Here is a 26,027-nt window from a genome sequence, read left to right on the forward strand (position 1 = left end):
CAAAAGAGAGGTGGAGAGAGAGAGCAAAAGAGAGGTGGAGTAAGAGAGAGCGCAAAAGAAAGGGGGGTGAGAGAGCGCAAAAGAGAAGGGGGGAGAGAGAGAGCGTAAAAGAGAGGGGAGAGAGCACAAAAGGGAGGGGGAGAGAGAGAGCAAGGGGTGGGACCTCTGTACTGCATAAAATGGCCCGTGTAAATGGGCTTTAGGACTAGTAATATATACAGTATATGCTGTGGGAAGGGTAATAAAGGCCTCTTTAAAAAGGGCAAGAACCCCCAAAAAATAGAACCAACACTGACAGGGGAGATTGAGGGTTAAAAACAGTTTAAAGCACTGCTGCATGTGACGGCCGCTTTAACAAAGATCACCTGCATATTACAGGGACATGTGACCCCTCATTTGAAAGAGGAGAGTCTGCCCTTTCTTGCCCCTCTTAGATGCAGGACATCAACAACAAAAAAACTATATAGAATTAACCAGTATCCTCTTTCTTTAGTTGCTCAGGTTTGACTCTGAACCTATACCCTTTTTAAATGGACTTTCTGAAGTGCAGATCACTTTCCCTCCAAGGTAAGACCCTCTACTAACAATTTACAGCAAGAGTAGCCATCGCAATTTTATACTACATCATTACACGGTTCAATAATGTAAACATCAGAAATACATTGTGCTTAAATCACAACATTTTAAATGGGCATACTCCAAATACAAAAGAGTACTGCACTTCACTTAAAGTAACAGATACAAACTACTACTACTGCAATATTTATATATAAACACACAGATTATGGACAAATAATGAAGAAATATAAGTAATTATGTAGGTAAGTGCAGCGTGAATTGGTTTGTGTAAATGTGCATAGACGTGCAGAGTACTAAGTTCTGATCCCATGTTGCAGAACTTGATAGCACATTTTCACAACAGGATTACATATCTATTAGACATTCTCTGGAGTTTTTCCTTGTTTGCTGAGCATCTCACACTTCATGTGCATCTATTAGAAGACACTTACTGCACACCTTTGTTAATATACATTATTTTAAAAGGACTAAAACCACAGTTATAAGTGTATCTGTACACTGCACTTTACAGGTTTAACCATACAAAAACACAAAGGGTAGAAGTGCATTTTATTGTAGACAGGCTAGTATAGAACACAGTGGAGATGTTCCTGCCCCAAAGAACTTGCAATCTAATTAGGAGTAAGGAAGTCCTATAGACACATGAGGCTGATTGGATGAAGGTAATTTGTAAATCTATTTGTGTGCAAATAAATAAGAAGTGGCACAAATGACATAATACTTGAGAATTGAGTTAAACACCCAGCTTTCTTAAACCAGTTATTTACACATAAATTACATCATGATCCCTCAAACTGACTTGTTGAATTGTTCAGTTTTTAGTATAGGAGTAACCATAACAACAGATACCTAATCATTTACTGTATATGTCTGACCTTATTGTCTTGGTTTATTCAATCTGCAGCCACAAGACTATGCTCCACAGCCTGACTAATCTTCACATCTATTAAAGATGTAAAGTCTCATTTAATACAGTCACCACATTGTTGTTGTTTTTTAAACCCAGTTACCCATACAGTGAGAGTGTGGATAGACCTGCTGAATTCATGAGTACTCGTTGTCCTGCCTGGTGTGACCGCGTCTTCATGTCACATCCCGCGAGAATGTTCCTGCAAAAGGTTAGCAGTGTCTTTATTGTCTTCTTAATCAGGGAAGGGTTGAGTACCAAAAAAAGTCCCAATAGTACCCTCTATATCATCCTATAATCCTTCCCCTCTGTTTCATCTCCCATCTTTCTCCTTAGTTACCTTTTTGTTTCATTTCACTCTCTCTAGTTTCCTTTGTCTCATCCTCCCATCCCTTAGTCTTATCCTCCCTTGTTGCCTCTTTCTCGTGTCTCCATCCCTCTATCTTATCCTCCCATCTCTCTGTAAACATTAGGATAAAAGAAAAAACGGTGCTACAGTTCAGTACAATCATTTATACATACAACAAGTGTGTGTCTATAATTGTTTTTGTTATAAAAAATTGAGCAATGTGTTGGATTAGTGCCTCAACATAATGTCTGCAATGTAGGCAAATAAAAAGGATACAAGGTGCATTAGCAATATGCTTAATAAAATATATCTAAAAAAAATATATTACTAAATAGATTACGATATGTGTATGAGGCAGCAAAAGCATACAGAGAGTCTGATTATCTGTTATGGTAAAGCAATAAAGTATATAAAATACCCAAATCACTGAACAGTGATAAGATTACGCTATTAGCAATAAAGCACATTGGTTAAACAATTAAAAGAGAAAACGTTAAAGCACTTACAATCACTTTAAATAGGAACAACAAAACAATTGCCTGGCCAGACCAGTAAAGTTTTCCCACAACACGTTTCAGGGACATGCCCCTTCTTCAGGTATGATGTAGATATGTCATCCCCATTTTTCCTCCTCCCTAGTTTCCTCTGCTTTATTCCCCCACCCTCTCCCTAGTTCCCTCTGCTTCATGTCCTCCTTCCTAGTTCTCTTGTTCCTTCTGCCTTATGCACCCACACCCCTCCCTAGTTCCCTCCACTTCATGTTATCCTTCTTAGTTCCATCTACTTTATACTCCCACCATTCTCTCTTGCTCCCTCTGCTTTATACCCCATTTTTCTCCCTAGCTCCCTCTGCTTCATATCCTTCTCCCTAGTACCCTTTTTCCCTCTGCCTTATGCATCCCCCACCCTCTCCTTAGTTTCCTCTGCCTCTCTCCCAGTTTCCCTTGGCTTCATGCCCTCTACCCCTCTCCCAGTTTCCCTTGGCTTCATACCCTCTACCCCTCTCCCAGTTTCCCTTGGCTTCATGCCCTCTACCCCCTCCCAATATCCTTCTGTCTCATGCCCTCTACCCCCTCCCAGTTTGTCTTATGCCCTCTACCCCTCTTCCAGTCTCCCAATGCCTCATGCCCTCTACCCCTCTCCCAGTTTCCCTCTGTCTCATGCTACCAACCCACTCACTAGTTACCCTCTGCCTATCTCCCTAGTCTTATTCCACACCTCTCTCCTTAGATTGCTCTGCTCCGTACCCCTGTTCCCCTCTTTCTAGTTCCATATGCCTCATTCCCCCATCCTCTTATTTTTCAGTTTCACTCCCTATTACCTATGATTTATTTCCCATCCCTCTCTGCAGTTTTCTTTTTTGTACTTCACAGTCCCCCCTTCCTCTACTGCCCTTGTTTGCTATTGTAGGTAGTACCTGGGTTCCTCAGGGGGTAGAAGGATAAGGTGGCCTTGCAGCTCTGTATTCCTGACTCTAAGAATTTTCACTAGTTCACAAAAGTCCAAAACCAGTGTAGCACAGATACACACATGATGGAATAGCCTGAGTGTATTGGTAAGCACAAGCAGCAAGGAGATGTGGATACAACACCAGCCACACACATATCACAGTACTTCTTCAAAAATGTTAACAACAAGATTACTTTTATCCCAGATAATTTCAGTAATTAAATTCCATTTTCAAGCTACTTCTGGAAGGGTGGCTTTGGAATGTCAATCTTTATAGGGGTCTTTTTCACACACCCTTGTTAAATGCACATAAATGGTTAACAACATGTCAAGTACAATATGTGCAAGGAGGAGTGTACAGTATTCATTGATACCTTCAAACATTCTTGTGACATTGATTAATCTGGTTCTGAGATAACTTCAGGATTTCCATCAAGGGAATTTACTGAAAGTGTTCACAGACCGCAATACCATACAGTCACTATCAAGGTGTTACAAGAGGTCAGGTTGTTCTCAGAAAGATATCCCAATTGTGCTAAAAAATATGTGGTGAATCTTCTAACAGTTCATCTTCCAGCAGACCTCAATTAGAAGACAGGGTACCAATCTACCAAACAGAATGGCAACTTCACAGGGACATTTCTTTCATGTAATTAGCAAGAGTCCATGAGCTAGTGACGTATGGGATATACATTCCTACCAGGAGGGGCAAAGTTTCCCAAACCTTAAAATGCCTATAAATACACCCCTCACCACACCCACAATTCAGTTTTACAAACCATGGAGGTGGTGAAGTAAGTTTGTGCTAGATTCTACGTTGATATGCGCTTCGCAGCAGGCTGGAGCCCGGTTTTCCTCTCAGAGTGCAGTGAATGTCAGAGGGATGTGAAGAGAGTATTGCCTATTTGAATTCAATGGTCTCCTTCTACGGGATCTATTTCATAGGTTCTCTGTTATCGGTCGTAGAGATTTATCTCTTACCTCCCTTTTCAGATCGACGATATACTCTTATATACCATTACCTCTACTGATTCTCGTTTCAGTACTGGTTTGGCTATCTACTATATGTAGATGAGTGTCTTAGGGTAAGTAAGTCTTATTTTATTATGACACTCTAAGCTATGGTTGGGCACTTTCTATGTAAAGTTCTAAATATATGTCTTTAAACTTATATTTGCCATGATTCAGGATAATCAGTATTCCTTTAATATTCAGACTGTCAGTTTCATTATTTGGGATAATGCATTTTAATTCAATTTATTTTTCTTTACCTTGAAAACTTTCAATTGATCATTTTTCCCTGTGTGCTGTTAGGCTCGCAGGGGCAGAAAATGTTTCTTTTTATTGCGCCATTCTTGGTGCAGACTTTTTTGGCGCAAAAATTTTGTCATTTCCGGCGCCGTAGTTGACGCCGGAAGTTGTATTCTGTTAATACGTCATTTTTGACGCATGTGTATTCAGACATTTTTTTGCGCCAAAAAATGTGGGCGTCGGTTCTGGCGTCAGAGGATGTGGCGTCATACTTGGCGCCAAATATATGGGCGTTGTATTTAGCGCCAATAATGTGGGCGTCATATTTGGCGCCAAAAAATGTGGGCGTATTTTTTGTTTCACTTTTTTTCCTCACATAATTTAAACCTCACTTTTTTATTGCTTCTGGTTTCTAGAAGCTTATTATTTTGCATTCTTTTCCCATTCCTGAAACTGTCATTTAAGGAATTTGATAATTTTGCTTTAAATATTGTTTTTTTCTATTACATATTGCAAGATTTCACTGTTCCTGTTTCAAAACAATCTAAGCGGATTCCTGTTGACTGAGATCAGTCCTACCAAAGCTAAGTTCATTTTAAATGTTATGAATGTTTATCTTTAGCTATGGTTTGTAATAAGTTATCATGATAAACTTTTACATGCAGAATCCATTAGTATTTATGCTTTATATATTGCCATTCTTTTTACATCTTATGTACAAGAAATATTTAGAAGATTTATAAGAAATATTTTTCTGATTCTATTTTAAAGGCTTTGTCTGACATCGTGCCTTCTAATAAAATTTTTAGGTCTTTTTCAAACTTCTTTTTTAATTATTGAAGTTTCAAATGACTAACAACATACTGATTTATCCTTCTCTGATGATGATTTTTCTCATTCAGAATTTTCTTCATCAGATATTGACACTAACAAATCTACTTTTTTTTTTTTTTTTTTATTAAAGTACATTTGTTCTTTGTTGAAAAGGTGTTGATTATTTTGGATATTAAGGTAACTAGTTCTTTTTCAAGACTAGCTAACACTATTTCTGCTTATTTATTCCAATTCCTCATACTAGGGAATGGAATAGGCTGAGAATTTTCTTCTTCAAAGGTTTTAAACTATATTCTTTGTCTTTGTCGGCAGTTAAATTCAATTTGGAGGGTTCTCCAATTTATTGGGGCTATCTCTACTACTAATTATGCTATTGTTTCTATAGCAAAATAGTATTTATTTTCCTTTAGATGGTTGTATCTTATTTATGGAAAATTATTTAGTTTCAGGTACTTTTCTTGGACCTGTGATTTATTTGGATGTTGCAATTGCTTCATTTTTTCTGTTTACTTTAAGATCAAGTATCAGATTATGATTTATTTTAGCATTGTTAAAGAGACAAAATTTACTAGACTAGGTGCTGTTGCATTTGTCTTGTTGTTTTGCATTTATTGATTATGCAAGTCCACTGTATTGACTGGTTCTTTAACTGGACTATCATGCTAATAATTTCATTTTTGTCTTCATTTTATTGAATATTTTCGCAAATGAGGTTTAATCTATGTCTTTAGCTGTTTTAGCTAGAAGAATTTTGTGATTTCTAAAAATCCATATTTCTTTTGTTCTAAGATAATCAATTATTTGTTTTATAATTGGATTCAATTCTTAACTGTTACTCTGGGCTTCAAGATTGAGTTCTAAGACTAAAACTTTAAGCTTATGCTAGTTTGGTTGTTCTTATTAAGGAACGAATTCCTGAATTCTTTCCCAAGTAACATGTTTTTAAATGGAAATTTTTCAGTTCGAAATCAGCTCCCTAAAATTGCGATGTACGTGCCGTATTCCAGCTTGGCTGGCAAGGGGCAGGTTAAGACTTTTTTGAAATTTATTTGGTTCTATTCGGTCCAAATTTCTTTGATTTTATTCCAGTAAGGCTAACACTTTCTTTAAGTGTGTTTCGGTCCTATATATTTTGGGTACTGTTGAAGCATGGCTGATCACCCGTGGGGTTCAAGCGCTGCTCAGACCTGGAATCTTCTGGGGTATTTCTTCCAGTTCCATTTTTAGGAACTGGGTTTTGAAGTTTTATTCAAACTAATTTGCCTTTTTTGGTCAGTGATAGCATTATTTGTTTTCATTAGATACAATAAATGCATATTTTCATTTTTCTGTTCTCATTCAGATTATTTTCTGAGGATGCGGAATCTCATATGATTCACTTTGTTCTTCCAGGACATAGTTAGAGGATCTTTTTTTCAAAAGCTCTTGATTCCTCACACAAGGGTCACCTTTTTTAGGTTTCCAGATAGTTTGTGTCACTGTCTTTGTCTCTATCAGACAAGGGACAATTTTATTGGGTTCCGTCTGTCGGTACCTTTAGTCTCTATTATTTCCTTCAGTTGCTATATATGCATAGAAGTTTTAGGTCTTATGGCCACAGCATTGGGTTCAATTCCCTTTGCTCATTTTCAATAGAAAGAACCTTTCCAGTCTTTTATGCTGAATTATGGTGCAGGGATTCTAGGATTTAGCATTTTAAATCTTCGAATCCTAATATTTATCTCTCTTGATTTGGTGGTTAAGATCACCATCATTTAGTTCTACAGGTCTCTTCGTTTCTTTCAACCTGGACCATGATCTCTACAGATGTGAGTCTTTTTGGTTGGGAGGCTGTCTGAGGATCTCTGTCAGCACAAGGGGTTTGGAAATCTCAGGAGGCGAGATTACCATTTGATATTTTAGAACTCTGTGCTTTCTCAGAGTTTTTCAGTTAGTTTCTTTTTGAAGAAGAGACGTTTATTGTTTTTCAGACAATATCACAACTATGGTGTATGTCAATCATCAGGGTAGGACTATCAGTTCTTAGGCTGTGACAGAAGTGTTTCGGATATTAGCTTGGGCTAAATCCAGCTCCTATCTAAATTCTGTGTTTTTTTCCCAGGTATAGATATTTGGGAAGCGGATTATCTCTGTTAATCAAGCTTTACTTCCGGGAGAATGGTCTCTCTTACCCAGATATGTTTTTCAATTTTTCAGATGTGAGCATTTCTAGAAATAGATCTGTTGGCATCTCATCTGAATAAAGAACTTCCCAGGGGCCTATTCAGGTCCGGGGATCTTCAGGCGGAAGTAGTGTATGCATTGACATTTCTTTGGAATTATCTTTTTGCCTATTTCTTTCCGCCTCTAGTTCTTCTTCCAAAGTGATTTCCAAAATTCTTATGGAGTATTTGTTTGTTATGCTGGTGGCTCCAGCATGGCCTCTCAGGTTTTGGTATGCGGATCTCATTCGGATGGCCAGTTGCCAACCTTGGACACTTCCGTTTTAACCAGACCTTCTTTCTCAAGGCCCATTTTTTCCATCAGGATCTCAAATCATTAAATTTGAAGGGATGGAGATTGAACGCTTGGTTTTTAGTCATAGAGGTTTCTCTGACTCATTGATTAATACTATGTTTCAGGCTCGTAAATCTGTCTCTAGAAAGATTTATTATTGAGTCTGGAAGACCTACTTTTCTTGGCATTCTTTTAAAATTCATAGAATTTTATTATTTTTTCAGGTTGGTTTGGATAAGGTTTTGTCTTCAGTTCTTTGTTAGGACAAATCTCTACTCTTTCTGTTCTTTTTTCACAGAAAGATTGCTAATCATCCTGATATTAATTGTTTTGTACAGGCTTTGGTCCGTATCAAGCCTGTCATTAATTCAATCTCTCCTCTTTGGAGTCTCAATTTGGTGCTGAGGGCTTTACAGGCTCCTCCGTTTGAAACTATGCATTTTCTGAACATTAAATTACTTTCTTGGAAAAGTATTGTTCATTTTGGTTATTTCTTCTGCTAGAAGAATTTTTGAGTTATCTGCTCTTTTTTGTGAATATCTTTTTCTGATTTTTCATCAGGATAAGGCAGTGTTACTTCCTGATATTCATCATTTTGTTCAGGTTTTGATTCGTATCAAACCTGTCATTAAGCCAATTTCTCCTCCTTGGAGTCTTAATTGGGTTCTGAAGGTTTTTCAGGCTCTTCTATTTGAGCATATGCTTGCTCTGGACATTAATTACTTTCATGGAAAGTATTGTTCTTTTTGGACATCTCTTCAGCTAGAACAGTTTTTGAATTATCTGTTCTTTCTTGTGAATCTCTTTTTTCTGATTTTTTTCATCAGGATAAGGTGGTTTTTGCTGTCCTCATTTCAATTCTTACCTAAAGTTGTAAATTCTAACAAACATTAGGGAGGAATTATTGTTTTCCTAAGACTTCTTTGGTGAGATTCTTACTTTCTTTGGATATGGTAAGAGTTGTTGTAATTCTATGTTGAAGCTATTCAGATTTCAGATAGACTTCTAGTCTATTTTTTATCTTTTCTGGTTTTAGGAAGGTCAAAAAGCTTCTGCCATTTATTTGGCATCTTGCTTAAACTTTTGATTCATCATGCTTATTTGGAGTCGGGTGGATTCCCGCCTCGGAGGATTAGGGCTCATTCTACTAGGTAAGTTTCTACTTCCTGGGCTTTTTAAGAATGAAGCTTCTGTTGATCATATTTGCAAAGCAATGACTTGGTCTTCTTTGCATACTTTTACTATGTTCTACCATTTTGATGTTTTCTCTTCTTTAGAAGCAGTTTTGGTAGAATGGTACTTCAGGCAGCTGTCTCAGTTTGATTCTTCTGCTTATAATTTCAGTTTTTTTCATTATAAAAATTGAAACTTTTTTGATTTGGGTAGTGGATTAATTTTTCAGCGGAATTGGCTGTCTTTATTTTATCCCTCCCTCTCTAGTGACTCTTGCGTGGAAGTTCCACATCTTGGGTATTTATTATCCCATACGTCACTAGCTCATGGACTCTTGCTAATTACATGAAAGAAAACATAATTTATGTAAGAACTTACCTGATAAATTCATTTCTTTCATATTAGCAAGAGTCCATGAGGCCCACCCTTTTTTGTGGTGGTTGTGATTTTTTTGTATAAAGCACAATTATTCCAATTCCTTATTTTTTTTATGCTTTCGCTCCTTTCTTATCACCCCACTTCTTGGCTATTCGTTGAACTGAATTGTGGGTGTGGTGAGGGGTGTATTTATAGGCATTTTAAGGTTTGGGAAACTTTGCCCCTCCTGGTAGGAATGTATATCCCATACGTCACTAGCTCATGGACTCTTGCTAATATGAAAGAAATGAATTTATCAGGTAAGTTCTTACATAAATTATGTTTTTAAATAAAATAAAGATCTGGGGGTCTACAGAAATGGTTGTTGCATTTGACAAGTTCAAATCTTCAACCATGTTCTGTCCCCTCAAACATTGGGAGTGGGTGACTTTATCCAGATGAGGGTCTTCAGATGACTCAATTCCTATGATTTCTCACCTACTGTGCATGATCAAGAATGAAAACACAACATTAATGTAGGTAATACTAACCTAAAGAGGTCATGTTGTGCATGATTTAGACAACTGGCAATTGAAACATAGTTTATATGGGGTTTCTTCTATCAAAGACTAAAATTGTATCCCAATGCTTAGAAAATGAAGTCAGTTCAGGTTGCTTAATGGTCAAGTTTGCAGCATTTAAACATATATATTTCAGTTCTCCTTTTCAAAAATTATTATTTAGTTTGGGATATTTTCTCCAGTTGGATGGCTCAACATAATGCCTTGAGATCTAATTTTAGCATTAATTTCCTTTTAGCTTTTTACAAGTTTAATTCCTAGTACTCGGGCTCAGGTTTGTCTTCTCAGATGATATAGCCATTACTGATTGTGTAGGTTTTTTCTTCTTCAGATTTTGATATATATATATATATATATATATATATATATATATATATATATATATATATATATATATATATATATTGCTGATCTTAAAGCCATTATTGAAGATTCCAAAGAATTCTCAGGAAAGAAAAATATGAAGAACCACTTCAGTGAGATTATGAAAGTTACTGCACAATTTGCAGAACAGAATAACATAATTCAGAGAGAATTTACATATGTTCTGAATTATCATTGAATCTAAGTCTGTGGTAAACATATACGTACACATCTCTATAGTCTCATTAGTTTCTCTGTTATTCTATGCAGCTGGTTCATTAAGGCTTTACTTGTCTATGCATTCTCTAGTTTATTAGTTGCTTAGCATAAAATAGGAATTGGCGAGACACTATGGTCTCCTATTGAATGTTGGCTCAATCTCTATTTGACTAGGAGGTATAAAGTTCCTTGTGAGTATCACCAATTTCTATGTTTTTGTATGGATTCTAGTAAATTGTTACATTGTCCAATTTCACTAAGATGTCTCAGCAGCTTTTCCAGGTTCACCCGTTTCTTATGTTACTCTGTGCAGCTGATATACTGTGCAGTATGAAAAGTTGATTTGGTTTTCAATGACCAGCTTCATAGAATACAATATTAACTGGTGAAATTGTAGAGTTTAGGGAGACCTTATAATTAGTTTTTTAAATAGGTCTAGAATGTGGAGGATCAAAACTACAAACCTCAAATCTATCAAGAAATCTTGGTGTTATTTCTCTTGTAAGGTGTATCCAGTCCACGGATCATCCATTACTTGTGGGATATTCTCATTCCCAACAGGAAGTTGCAAGAGGACACCCAACAGCAGAGCTGTAATATAGCTCCTCCCCTAACTGTCATATCCAGTCATTCTCTTGCAACTCTCAACAAGCTAGGTCGTTGTAGGAGAGAGTGGTTAAATATAGCTAGTTTATTTTCTTCAATCAAAAGTTTGTTATTTTTAAATAGTACCGGAGTTGTGCTATTTTATCTCAGGCAGTAAATAGAAGAAGAATCTGCCTGAGGTTTCTATGATTTTAGCAGGTTGTAACTAAGATCCATTGCTATTCTCACATATGTCTGAGGGGATTACACAGATGAGGTAACTTCAGCGAGAGAATGGCGTGCAGTTTATTCTGCTATCAGGTATGTGCAGTTATAATTTTTTCTAGAGATGGAAAACACTAGAAAATGCTGCTGATACCGGATTAATGTAAGTTTAGCCTGAATACAGTGATTTAATAACGACTGGTATCATGCTTACTCCCAGGGGTAATACCCTTATGATATTGCAATATAAAACGTTTGCTGGCATGTTTAATCGTTTTTATATATGCTTTGGTGATAAAACTTTATTGGGGCCTAGTTTTTTCCACATGGCTGGCTTAAATTTTGACTAGAAAACAGTTTACTGAGGCTTTCCACTGTTATAGTATAAAAGTTTCAGTTGGTGCAGTTAAAATTACAAACTGTGACATCCAGCTTCCCTCAGGAGTCCCCTGTATGCTATAGGACATCTCTAAAGGGCTCAAAGGCTTTCCAAAGTCGTTTATTGGGGAAGGTAGGACCACAGCTTGCTGTGGCATTTGGTTGTGACTGTTAAAAAACGTCTATTTCGTTTTTTTGATCCGTTTTTTGAACTAAGGGGTTAATCATCCATTTGCAAGTGGATGCAATGCTCTGCTAGCCTATTACATACACTGTAAAAATTTCGTTTGATTTACTGCATTTTTTCACTGTTTTTCAAATTCTGACAAAATTTGTTTCTCTTAAAGGCACAGTACCATTTTTTATATTTGCTTGTTAACTTGATTTAAAGTGTTTTCCAAGCTTGCTAGTCTCATTGCTAGTCTGTATAAATATGTCTGACATAGAAGAAACTCCTTGTTCATTATGTTTAAAAGCCATGGTGGAACCCCCTCTTAGAATGTGTACCAAATGTACTGATTTCATTTTATGTAATAAAGATCATATTCATTTTTTTTTTTTAAATTATCACCAGAGGAATCTGACGAGGGGAAAGTTATGCCGACTAACTCTCCCCACGTGTCAGACCCTTTGACTCCCGCCCAAGGGACTCACGCTCAAATGGCGCCAAGTACATCTAGGGCGCCCATAGCGTTTACTTTACAAGACATGGCGGTAGTCATGGATAGTACACTGTCAGCGGTATTAGCCAGACTACCTGAACTTAGAGGTTAGCAAGATAGCTCTGGGGTGAGACAAAATGCAGAGCATACTGACCCTTTAAGAACCATGTCTGATACTGCCTCACAATATGCAGAAGCTGAGGAAGAAGAGCTTCAGTCAGTGGGTGATGTTAATGATTCTAATATTTCTACATTTAAATTTAAGCTTGAACACCTCCGCGTGTTTCTTAGGGAGGTTTTAGCTGCTCTGAATGACTGTGATACCATTGCAGTGCCAGAGAAATTGTGTAGACTGGATAAATGCTTTGCAGTGCCGGTGTGTACTGATGTTTTTCCAATACCTATTGAGTCTAAGAGAAGCAGCTCCCCTCACAATTTTATGCCTGATGAAACGGTGCAAAACCGAGAAACGCGTTGCATTATTGGGGTCACTGTTAACCCCTTTTTTATCCACCTAACACAGCAATTGTTCTGTTGTGTTTTTTAACTTTTGTTTTTAATAAATATTTGTATTTTACTGGAAATACGCCTTTGAGTGGATATCTTTACCTACCTACTGCCCTGCTGATACATAAGAGTCTCTCTACCTTTTTGGGACTTTGTGTTACCTATTGGAGCCATTTGATTACAGCATTAAGAAATCTGATCTGGGGTGAGCTGCTACACCTGCCTAAAATTTGCAGCTTGTTTCTACCAGCACATAAGTGTGCTCATGGAGTATGTGAGTAACCATCTGTACCACTGAAAATATTGTTTGTTATATTTTTAACAGTCTGCACATGTAGTGCTTTTTTTCTGTGTCTCCTTTTCCATCTCCAGCATCACAGTACTACCTGAGAGGTGAGCTGCCACACCTATTTGAATCTGCAGCCTGCTACTACCAGCACATTGGTGTGCTTGTGAAGTGTGTGAGTACCCATTTGGCTCTACTACTGTTATTACTGATTTTTATATCTGTTGATCCTACACATGAGGCGCCCCTCTATTTTCTTCTATTCTTTTCCAATACCTAAAAGGTTTACAGAAATTATTAATAAGGAATGGGATAGACCAGGTGTGCCGTTCTCTTCCCCTCCTATTTTTAGAAAAATGTTTTCCAATAGACGCCACCACACGGGACTTATGGCAGACAGTCCCTAAGGTGGAGGAAGCGGTTTCTACTCTAGCAAAGCGTACTACTATCCCTGTCGAGGACAGTTGTGCTTTTTTAGATCCAATGGATAAAAAATTAGAAGGTTACCTTAAGAAAATATTTATTCAACAAGGTTTTATCCTACAGCCCATTGCATGCATTGCCCCTGTCACTGCTGCTGCGGCGTACTGGTTTGAGTCTCTGGAAGAGGCTTTACAGGTAGCGACTCCATTGGATGACATACTTGGCAAACTTAGAGCACTTAAGCTAGCCAATTATTTTATTTCTGATGCCATTGTTCATTTGAATAAACTAACGGCTAAGAATTCTGGTTTTGCTATACAGGCGCGCAGAGCGCTATGGCTTAAATCATGGTCAGCTGACGTGACTTTAAAATCTAAGCTACTTAACATTCCCTTCAAGGGGCAGACCCTATTCGGGCCTGGTTTGAAGGAGATTATTGCTGATATCACGGGAGGAAAAGGTCGTGCCCTTCCTCAGGACAGGTCCAAATCTAGGGCCAAACAGTCTAATTTTCGTGCCTTTCGAAACTTCAAGGTAGGTGCGGCATCAACTTCCTCTAATAATAAACAAGAAGGAACTTTTGCTCAATCCAAGACGGTCTGGAGACCAAACCAGACCTGGAAAAAAGGTAAGCAGGTCAAAAAGCCTGCTGCTGCCTCTAAGACAGCATGAAGGAACGACCCCCTATCCGGTAACGAATCTAGTAGGGGGCAGACTTTCACTCTTCGCCCAGGCGTGGGCAAGAGATGTTCAGGATCCCTGGGCGTTGGAAATTATATCCCAGGGATATCTTCTGGACTTCAAAGCTTCCCCCCCCAAAAGGGAGATTTCACCTTTCACAATTATCTGCAAACCAGATAAAGAGAGAGGCATTCTTACACTGTGTACGAGACCTCCTAGTTATGGGAGTGATCCATCCAGTTCCAAAGGAGGAACAGGAACAGGGTTTTTACTCAAATCTGTTTGTGGTTCCCAAAAAAGAGGGAACCTTCAGACCGATTTTGGATCTAAAGATCTTAAACAAATTCCTCAAAGTTCCGTCGTTCAAGATGGAAACTATTCGTACCATCCTACCACTGATCCAGGAGGGTCAATATATGACTACAGTGGATCTAAAGGATGCTTATCTTCACATTCCGATACACAAAGATCATCATCAGTTTCTCAGGTTTGCCTTTCAAGACAGGCATTACCAGTTGTAACTCTTCCCTTTGGATTAGCTACAGCCCCAAGAATCTTTACAAAGGTTCTAGGGTCGCTTTTGGCAGTCCTAAGGCCGCGGGGCATAGCAGTAGCCCCTTATTTAGACGACATCCTGATACAGGCGTCAAACTTCCAAATTGCCAAGTCTCATACGGACGTAGTACTGGCATTTCTGAGGTCGCATGGGTGGAAAGTGAACGAGGAAAAGTGTTCTCTATCCCCACTCACAAGAGTTTCCTTTCTAGGGACTCTGATATATTCTGTAGAAATGAAAATTTACCTTGACGAAGTCCAGGTTATCAAAGCTTCTAAATTCCTGTCGGGTTCTTCATTCCATTCCGCGCCCTTTGGTGGCTCAGTGTATGGAAGTAATCGGCTTAATGGTAGCGGCAATGGACATAGTGCCGTTTGCACGCTTACATCTCAGACCGCTGAAACTATGCAGGCTCAGTCAGTGGAGCGGGGATTACACAGATTTGGCCCCTCAACTGAATCTGGACCAAGAGACCAGGGATCCTCTTCCCTGGTGGCTATCTCGGGTCCATCTGTCCAAAGGTATGACCTTCGCAGGCCAGATTGGACTATTATAACAACAAATGCCAGCCTTCTAGGTTGGGGTGCAGTCTGGAACTCCCTGAAGGCTCAGGGATCGTGGACTCAGGAGGAGTCTCTCCTTCCAATAAATATTCTGGAACTAAGAGCGATATTCAAGGCTCTTCAGGTTTGGCCTCAGTTAGCAACTCTGAGGTACATCAGATTTCAGTCGGTCAACATCACGACTGTAGCTTACATCAACCATCGAGGGGGAACAAGAAGTTCCCTAGAGATGTTAGAAGTTTCAAAAATAATTTACTGGGCAGAGATTCACTCTTGCCACCTATCAGCTATCCATATCCCAGGTGTAGAGCACTGGGAGGTGGATTTTCTAAGTCGTCAGACTTTTCATCCGGGAGAGTGGGAACTCCATCCGGAGGTATTTGCACAACTGATTCTCCGTTGGGGCAAACCAGAACTGGATCTCATGGCATCTCGCCAGAACGCCAAGCTTCCGTGTTACGGATCCAGGTCCAGGGATCCCAAGGCGACACTGATAGATACTCTAGCAGCGCCCTGGTCTTTCAACCTGACTTATGTGTTTCCACCGTTTCCTCTGCTCCCTCGACTGATTGCCAAGATCAAGCAGGAGAGAGCATTGGTGATTCTGATAGCACCTGCGTGGCCACGCAGGACCTGGTATGCAGATCTAGTGGACATGTCATCCTTTTCCACCATGGTCTCTGCCTCTGAGACAGGACCTTCTACTTCAGGGTCCTTTCAACCATCCAAATCTAATTTCTCTGAGGCTGACTGCCTGGAGATTGAACGCTTGATTTTATCAAAGCGTGGCTTCTCCGAGTCAGTTATTGATACCTTAATACAGGCACGAAAGCCTGTCACCAGGAAAATTTACCATAAGGTATGGTGTAGATATCTTTATTGGTGTGAATCCAAGGGTTACTCATGGAGTAAGGTCAGGATTCCTAGGATTTTATCTTTTCTCCAAGAAGGTTTGGAAAAAGGATTGTCAGCTAGTTTCTTAAAGGGACAGATTTTTGCTCTGTCTATTCTTTTGCACTAGTGTCTGGCAGATGTTCCAGACGTTCAGGCATTTTGTCAGGCTTTAGTTAGAATCAAGCCTGTGTTTAAACCTGTTGCTCCACCATAGAGCTTAAACTTGGTTCTTAAGGTTCTTCAAGGAGTTCCGTTTGAACCTCTTCATTCCATAGATATCAAACTTTTATCTTGGAAAGTTCTTTTTTTTTTGGTAGCTATTTCCTCGGCTCGTAGAGTCTCTGAGCTATCTGCCTTACAATGTGATTCTCCTTATCTGATTTTTCATACGGATAAGGTAGTCCTGCGTACCAAACCTGGGTTCTTACCTAAGGTGGTATCTAACAAGAATATCAATCAAGAGATTGTGGTTCCATCCTTGTGTTACACAATCTGGACGTGGTCCGTGCTTTAAAGTTTTACTTACAAGCTACTAAAGATTTTCGTCAAACATCTGCTTTGTTTGTTGTCTACTCTGGACAGAGGAGAGGTCAAAAGGCTTTGGCAACCTCTTTTTCTTTTTGGCAAAGAAGCTTAATCCGCTTAGCCTATGAGACTGCTGGACAGCAGCCTCCTGAAAGGATTACAGCTCATTCCACTAGAGCTGTGGCTTCCACTTGGGCCTTTAAAAATGAGGCTTCTGTTGAACAGATTTGCAAGGCGGCGACTTGGTCTTCGCTTCATACTTTTTAAAAATTTTACAAATTTGATACTTTTGCTTCTTTGGAGGCTATATTTGGGAGAAAGGTTTTACAGGCAGTGGTTTCTTCTATTTAAGTTCCTGCCTTGTCCCTCCCTTCATCCGTGTACTTTAGCTTTGGTATTGGTATCCCACAAGTAATGGATGATCCGTGGACTGGATACACCTTACAAGAGAAAACACAATTTATGCTTACCTGATAAATTTATTTCTCTTGTGGTGTATCCAGTCCACGGCCCGCCCTGTCATTTTAAGGCAGGTAATTTTTAAATTTAAACTACAGTAACCACTACACCCTATGGTTCCTCCTTTTTCGGCTTGTTTTCGGTCGAATGACTGGCTATGACAGTTAGGGGAGGAGCTATATTACAGCTCTGCTGTTGGGTGTCCTCTTGCAACTTCCTGTTGGGAATGAGAATATCCCACAAGTAATGGATGATCCGTGGACTGGATACACCACAAGAGAAATAAATTTATCAGGTAAGCATAAATTGTGTTTTTTGAAAGTGAACTTTCTCTGAAACATCATATATAAGCCACAGTACAAGCCTCATTCTTTCATTTAAAGTGAATGTAAATTTTGATGCTAAAGAGCCCGGTTTTTAAAAATTCGATTAAAAACAGGGGCACTTTAATTCATCAAAATTTACATTTCACTCGTTGTGAAAAAATATTTACCTTTTAAACTTGACAGCTGCTCCAGCTTTCCCCGGTCGTCGCAAAGCTATTTCTGACGTCAGAAATGATGGATCGGTCATCCTCCAATCACGGCTTCCCCCCTGCGGGAATCAGTGTCTGATTCGAAGCCGTGATTGGAGGAAGCCAGATTCCTCATTTTAGACACAGGAAGAGGCTTTGCGACGGGCAGAGGAAGCTCGTGTGGCTGTCAAGATTAAAAGGTAACTATTTTTTCACAACACGAGTGAAATGTAAATTTTGATGAATTAAAGTGCCCCTGTTTTTAATCGAATTTTAAAAAAACGGGCACTTTAGCATCAAAATTTACGTTCACTTTAAAGAATAAAGCCAGGATCAAGCACCTGATTCCTATAGATAATTATCCCACAATCATCCATGCTTTTGTGACATCACATTTGATCTTCTGCCATGCACTTTATTATGGCCTCATAGAAAAACTACTCCATCGCCTTCAGTTGGTGCAAAACGCTGCAGCAAGGCTGCTAACTGGCCAGTCAAAATTTTGCCATTTGACACCCATCCTCCACTCCATACACTGGCTACCTACAAAATGGCGCATAGGCCTGCTATCTAACAAAGCTCTGCATGATCAGGGAACAAGCTATTCAAAATCATTTTGCCCTATGTCCCAGCTCGTACTCTTTGATCATCACATGCCCAGGAGCTAATTGTGCCAAGAACTTACCAAAAACATGGTTTGTGAGCTTTTAGCCATCTGTCCCCAGCATGGCGAAAGAAGCCACCTCTCTGGACATTTTTAAACAAATACTCAAGACCTACCTGTTTATACAAGACTTTCAGGGATAAAAACTGTTACTTCTAACTCTCTTGTGTAAATATACCGCTTTGAGTCCTACCCGGAGAAAAGCAGGATATACGTCACTTTAATTATTATATGTAGGTCTTCTTTTACAATTCACTCATTTTTTCTCTTTTTTTTTGTTCCATTGCCATGAGCCCTACTTATATTCTCTCTGTTCTCTCCTACGGGGTCACCTCTTTCTTTCATGTGTGTGACCTCACACTCCTTTTCTCTACCCTGCAGGGCAACATTGGGGAGAGTTGTGTTGTCTATGACCGGATTGGCTCAGACGTGTGTATGGGAGACCACAAGGTGAGACTGGTTGGAGTATTTTTAACATAATATTTACATCACTGGTGCAGGCAGTAAGATTCACTTCTGCTTCCTTTCAATTTTTTACAGCCTGTGTTCCTCTATTTTGAAACTGAAATAGAAAATCCTGTTGAGTGACAGGTGAGTAAGATACAATAAGATTTACTGTCTCACCTGTGACTGTTTGCTCCTTTTTTTAAGGGACTTAAAACAATAAAGAAAAGAATAGCAAGCATTATCCACTATTATAATTACCTTGCTAATGATGTATAGAAAATACAATCCAGTTTAAAAATAATAAATAAATAACATAAAGGCAAAGTTTAATCTGTTAAAACAATGCTGCTAGTTGCCGGCGTCTGTTGTGCTTGTACCAAAGTATGTGCACTTTTATTTTTACATCTAGTGCGCATGCGCACAGGGTCTGACAGTGCCACATGTAATATCGCTTGCTCTTTTAGAATTGTACTGCACCTGCAGACCAGCTGAAAAAATTGAAGCTATAAGCATTGCTTTATTAGCCAAATCATTGCCTTTTTAAAAAAAGTCTGACTCTTTATGATTGGTTGGGGTAATACTATAGAGATGACTCTGCCCTTTTCATAAATGAAGTGTATCATGATTTTTTTTTTTTTAGTTTCTATGTTGCGATGTGATACAGAACAAACAAATCTCTTATCTAAATGGGATAATAAATGCATGAATTTGCAGTCAAGCTGTATATAATAGTGTTACATGTCATACCACTTACACTGCTTTCTGGTTAGGATTGAGGTGTTAAATAAAAAACTATACTGTCGTCATGCTAGTGATAAATCAGTGAAAATAGCCTTCTAGGTGGGTGACCTGTTGATTGACATTAGGGTTTATTTGCATGGTTGTATGTATTTCTTTCATGTAATTGGCAAGAGTCCATGAACTAGTGACATATGGGATATACAATCCTACCAGGAGGGGCAAAGTTTCCCAAACCTCAAAATGCCTATAAATACACCCCTCACCACACCCACAATTCAGTTTTTCAAACTTTGCCTCCTATGGATTTCTACGTTGATATGCGCTTCTCAGCATTGTTGAAGCCCGATTCCTCTCAGAGTACAGCGAATGTCAGAGGGACGTGAAGGGAGTATCACTTATTGAATACGATGATTTCCCTAACGGGGGTCTTTTTCATAGGTTCTCTGTTATCGGTCGTAGAGATTCATCTCCTACCTCCCTTTTTAGATCGACGATATACTCTCAATTTACCATTACCTCTACTAATAACTGTTTTAGTACTGGTTTGGCTATCTGCTATATGTGGATGGGTGTCTTTTGGTAAGTATGTTTTTTATTACTTAAGACACCTCAGCTATGGTTTGGCACTTTATGCATTTATATAAAGTTCTAAATATATGTATTGTACTTATATTTGCCATGAGTCAGGTTCATGTATTTCCTTCTGCAGACTGTCAGTTTCATATTTGGGGAATATAAACATTTTTTTAAAAATACATTTATTTCTTACCTGGGGTTTAGTCTTCTTTTCAATTGACTACTTCTTACAAATTGCGGGCGGTATTAGGCCCGCGGGTGCATCAAATGCTAAACTTTATTGCGTCATTCTTGGCACGAAAATTTTTTTGGCGTGAAAAAGTACGTCTATGACGCAAGTTCGTCACTTCCGGCGTCATACTTGACGCCGAGACCTTTCACACTGTTGCGTCATTAATGACGTGAGTGTGTAATTTCCGGTTATTTTTTTGGTGCCAAAAAAGTTTAGTTACGTTGTGCGTCATTCTTGGCGCCAAACTTTTTCATTATTTCAATACCCCATTAATGTTTGCCTCTTGCTTTTTTCTATCAGAGGGCTATGCTATTTGCATTTTTTCCCATTCCTGAAACTGTCATATAAGGAAATAGATCATTTTGCTTTATATGTTGTTTTTTTCTCTTACATTTTGCAAGATGTCTCAATCTGATCCTGCCTCAGAAGTTTCTGCTGGAACATTGCTGCCTGACATCGGTTCTACCAAAGCTAAGTGCATTTGTTGTAAAATTGTAGAAATTATCTCGCCGAATGTCATTTGTAATAGTTGTCATGATAAACTTTTACATGCAGATAGTGTATCCATTAGTAATAGTACATTGCCAGTTGCAGTTCCTTCAACTTCTAATGTGCATGATATACCTGTAAATTTTAAAGAATTTGTTTCTGATTCTATTCTGAAGGCTTTGTCTGCATTTCCACCTTCAAATAAACGTAAAATGTCTTTTAAAACTTCTCATTTAGTTGATGAAATTTCAAATGACCAACAACATAATAATTTATCCTCTTCTGATGAGGATCTATCTGATTCAGAAGATCCTTCCTCAGACATTGACACTGACAAATCTACTTATTTATTTAAAATTGAGTATATGCATTCTTTATTAAAAGAAGTGTTAATTACTTTGGATATTGAGGTAACCAGTCCTCTTGACGTTCAGTCTAATAAATGTTTAAATGCTGTTTTTAAACCTCCTGTGGTTTCTCCAGGGGTTTTTCCTATTCCTGAGGCTATTTCTGATATGATTTCTAAGGAATGGAATAAGCCAGGTACTTCTTTTATTCCTTCTTCAAGGTTTAAAAAATTGTATCCTTTACCAGCAAAATCTATAGAGTTGTGGGAAAAGATCCCCAAAGTTGATGGGGCTATTTCTACTCTTGCTAAACGTACCACTATTCCTATGGAAGATAGTACTTCCTTTAAGGATCCTTTAGATAGGAAGCTTGAATCTTATCTAAGGAAGGCCTATTTATATTCAGGTCATCTTCTCAGACCTGCAATTTCTTTGGCTGATGTTGCGGCTGCATCAACTTTCTGGTTGGAGAATTTAGCGCAACAGGAATTGGATTCTGACTTATCTAGCATTATTCGCTTACTGCAATATGCTAATCATTTTATTTGTTATGCTATTTTTGATATTATCAAAATTGATGTTAGATCCATGTCTTTAGCTATTTTAGCTAGAAGAGCTTTGTGGCTTAAATCCTGGAATGCTGATATGACATCTAAATCTAGATTACTATCTCTTTCTTTCCAATAATTTATTTGGTTCTCAGTTGGATTCTATTATTTCAACTGTTACTGGGGGAATGGGAGTTTTTCTGCCTCAGGATAAAAAACCTAAGGGTTAATCTAAGGCTTCCAACCGTTTTCGTTCCTTTCGTCAGAATAAGGAACAAAAACTCAGTCCTCCCCCCAAGGAATCTGCTTCCAATTGGAAGCCTTCTTCAAATTGGAATAAATCCAAGCCTTTTAGGAAACCAAAGTCAGCCCCTAAGTCCGCATGAAGGTGCGGCCCTCATTCCAGCTCAGCTGGTAGGGGTCAGATTAAGGTTTTTCAAGGATGTTTGGGTAAAATCTGTCCAAAATCAATGGATTCAGAGCATTGTCTCTCAAGGGTATCGAATAGGATTCAGAGTAAGACCTCCTGTGAGAAGATTTTTTCTCTCACGTATCCCAGTAAATCCAGTAAAAGCTCAGGCTTTCCTGAAGTGTGTTTCAGACCTGGAGTCTTCAGGGGTAATCATGCCAGTTCCTCTTCTGGAACAAGGTTTAGGGTTTTATTCAAATCTATTCATTGTCCCAAAGAAGGAAAATTTATTCAGACCAGTTCTGGATCTGAAAATTTCGAATCGTTATGTAAGAGTACCAACTTTCAAGATGGTGACTATAAGGACTATTCTGCCTTTTGTTCAGCGAGGACATTATATGTCCACAATAGACTTGCAGGATGCATACCTTCATATTCCGATTCATCCAGAACATTATCAGTTTCTGAGATTCTCTTTTCTAGACAAACATTACCAATTTGTTGCTCTTCCATTTGGCCTAGCAACAGCTACAAGAATCTTTTCAAAGGTTCTGGGTGCCCTACTCTCTGTAATCAGAGAACAGGGTATTGCGGTGTTTCCTTATTTGGACGATATCTTTATACTAGCTCAGTCTTTACGTTCTGCAGAATCTCACACAAATCAACTAGTGTTGTTTCTTCGGAAACATGGTTGGAGGATCAATTTACCAAAAAGTTTCTTGATTCCTCAGACAAGGGTCACCTTTTTAGGCTTCCAGATAGATTCAGTGTCCATGACTCTGTCTCTAACAGACAAGAAACGTTTAAAATTGGTTGCAGCCTGCCGGCACCTTCAGTCTCAGTCATTCCCTTCAGTGGCTATGTGCATGGAAGTTTTAGGTCTCATGACTGCAGCATCGGACGCGATCCCCTTTGCTCGTTTTCACATGAGACCTCTACAGCTTTGTATGCTGAAACAATGGTGCAGGGATTATACAAAGATATCACAATTAATATCCTTAAATCCCAATGTACGACACTCTCTGACATGGTGGATAGATCACCATCGTTTAGTTCAAGGGGCTTCTTTTGTTCGGCCAACCTGGACTGTGATCACAACAGATGCGAGTCTTTCAGGTTGGGGAGCTGTTTGGGGATCTCTGACAGCACAAGGGGTTTGGGAAATCTCAAGAGGCGAGATTACCAATAAATATTTTAGAACTCCGTGCAATTCTCAGAGCTCTTCAGTTTTGGCCTGTGTTAAAGAGAGAACCGTTCATTTGTTTTCAGACGGACAATATCACAACAGTGGCATATGTCAATCATCAGGGTGGGACTCACAGTCCCCAAGCTATGAAAGAAGTATCTCGGATACTAGCTTGGGCGGAATCCAGCTCCTGTCTAATCTCTGTGGTGCATATCCCAGGTGTAGACAATTGGGAGGCGGATTATCTCAGCCGCCAGACTTTACATCCAGGGGAGTGGTCTCTCCATCCAGATGTTTTTTCTCAGATTGTTCAGATGTGGGGTCTTCCAGAGATAGATCTCATGGCCTCTCATCTAAACAAGAAACTTCCCAGATACCTGTCCAGGTCCAGGGATGTTCAGGCGGAAGCAGTGGATGCGCTGACACAACCTTGGTGTTATCATCCTGCTTACATTTTCCCGCCTCTAGTTCTCCTTCCAAGAGTGATCTCCAAAATCATCATGGAACAATCATTTGTGTTGCTGGTGGCGCCAGCATGGCCACACAGGTTTTGGTATGCGGATCTGGTTCCGATGTCCAGTTGCCCGCCTTGGCCACTTCCGTTATGGCCAGACCTACTATCTCAAGGTCCGTTTTTCCATCAGGATCTCAAATCATTAAATTTGAAGGTATGGAAATTGAACGCTTAGTACTAAGTCATAGAGGTTTCTCTGACTCAGTGATTAATACTATGTTACAAGCTCGTAAATCTGTCTCTAGAAAGATTTATTATAGAGTTTGGAAAACTTACATTTCATGGTGTTCTCATTAATTTTCTTGCCATTCTTTTAGAATTCCTAGAATTTTACAGTTTCTTCAGGATGGTTTGGATAAGGGTTTGTCTGCAAGTTCCTTGAAGGGACAAATCTCCGCTCTTTCTGTTTTATTTCACAGAAAGGTTGCTGTACTTCCTGATATACACTGTTTTGTACAGGCTTTAGTTCGTATTAAGCCTGTCATTAAATCAATTTCTCCTCCTTGGAGTCTTAATTTGGTTCTGAAGGCTTTACAGGCTCCTCCATTTGAGCCTATGCATTATTTGGACATTAAAATACTTTCTTGGAAAGTGTTGTTCCTTTTGGCTATCTCTTCTGCTAGAAGAGTTTCTGAGCTATCTGCTCTTTCTTGTGAATCTCCTTTTCTGATTTTTCATCAGGATAAGGCGGTTTTGCGGACTTCATTTGAATTTTTACCTAAGGTTGTGAATTCTAACAACATTAGTAGAGAAATTGTTGTCCCTTCCTTGTGTCCTAATCCTAAGAATCCTTTGGAAAGATCCTTACATTCTTTGGATATGGTGAGAGCTTTGAAATATTATGTTGAAGCTACTAAAGATTTCAGGAAGACTTTTAGTCTATTTGTTTTATTTTCTGGTCCTAGGAAAGGTCAGAAGGCCTCTGCTATTTCCTTGGCCTCTTGGTTAAACCTTTTAATTCATCAAGCTTATTTGGAGTCGGGTCAAGCCCCGCCTCAGAGAATTACAGCTCATTCTACTAGATCAGTCTCCACTTTGTGGGCTTTTAAGAATAAAGCTTCAGTTCATCAGATTTGCAAAGCAGCGACTTGGTCCTCTTTGCATACATTTACTAAATTCTACCATTTTTATGTATTTGCTTCTTCGGAAGCAGTTTTTGGTAGAAAAGTTCTTCAGGCAGCTGTTTCAGTTTGATTCTTCTGCTTTTGTTTTAAGTTTTTTTCTTTCAAAAATGAAAATAAACTTATTTTTTTAGGTTGTGGACTAATTTTTTCAGCAGAATATGGCTGTTTTTATTTTATTCCCTCCCTCTCTAGTGACTCTTGTTTGGAGATCCACATCTTGGGTATTGATATCCCATATGTCACTAGCTCATGGACTCTTGCTAATATGAAAGAAATGAATTTATCAGGTAAGTTCTTACATAAATTATGTTCTTTCATATTGGCAAGAGTCCATGAGGCCCACCCCTTTTTATGGTGGTTGTTTTTTTGTATAAAGCACAATTATTTCCAAATTTCCTTTGTTGATGCTTTCTACTACTCCTTTATCACCCCACTGCTTGGCTATTCGTTAAACTGAATAGTGGGTGTGGTGAGGGGTGTATTTATAGGCATTTTGAGGTTTGGGAAACTTTGCCCCTCCTGGTAGGATTGTATATCCCATATGTCACAAGCCCATGGACTATTGCCAATATGAAAGAAATGAATTTATCAGGTAAGTTCTTACATAAATTATGTTTTGTACGGTATGTCTAATTTATAGTAAGATGCCACCTGTTTATGTACCTTTTCTCTTTGTAACATTTTAAACCATCCCACCAATAAAAAATACAATTGGTGGATATAATTTCCCTATGTAGGAAGTTGGTTGAGGTTATGCCTTTCCTTTTATGATTTTTTAAATTACTCTGTAATCCACAAACATAACATTGTATCATTTGTAGGTGATTTTAATAAAAGTTTGACAGCTAGATTTGTCATAACAACATAACTATATATATATATATATATACTAGTCCTAAAGCCCGTTCACACGGGCCGTGTTGTGTTATATATA

At 38.7% G+C, this 26,027-nt stretch overlaps 1 protein-coding gene across 1 annotated transcript in view; it reads left to right on the forward strand.

Moving 5' to 3' along the window:
* The window catches only part of LOC128663591 (inositol polyphosphate-5-phosphatase A), a 142,795-nt gene that overhangs the window by 114,279 nt on the left and 2,489 nt on the right, over window positions 1-26,027 (forward strand). Inside the window, exons 12-15 of the mRNA XM_053717991.1 lie at window positions 494-567; window positions 1,586-1,697; window positions 18,862-18,930; window positions 19,021-19,071. Coding sequence (XP_053573966.1) covers window positions 494-567; window positions 1,586-1,697; window positions 18,862-18,930; window positions 19,021-19,068 — 303 coding nt within the window. The 3' untranslated portion in view covers window positions 19,069-19,071. The remainder of the gene's footprint in view (window positions 1-493; window positions 568-1,585; window positions 1,698-18,861; window positions 18,931-19,020; window positions 19,072-26,027) is intronic.

The sequence above is a fragment of the Bombina bombina genome, chromosome 6, assembly GCF_027579735.1.
Source record: "Bombina bombina isolate aBomBom1 chromosome 6, aBomBom1.pri, whole genome shotgun sequence".
Taxonomy (NCBI): domain Eukaryota; kingdom Metazoa; phylum Chordata; class Amphibia; order Anura; family Bombinatoridae; genus Bombina; species Bombina bombina.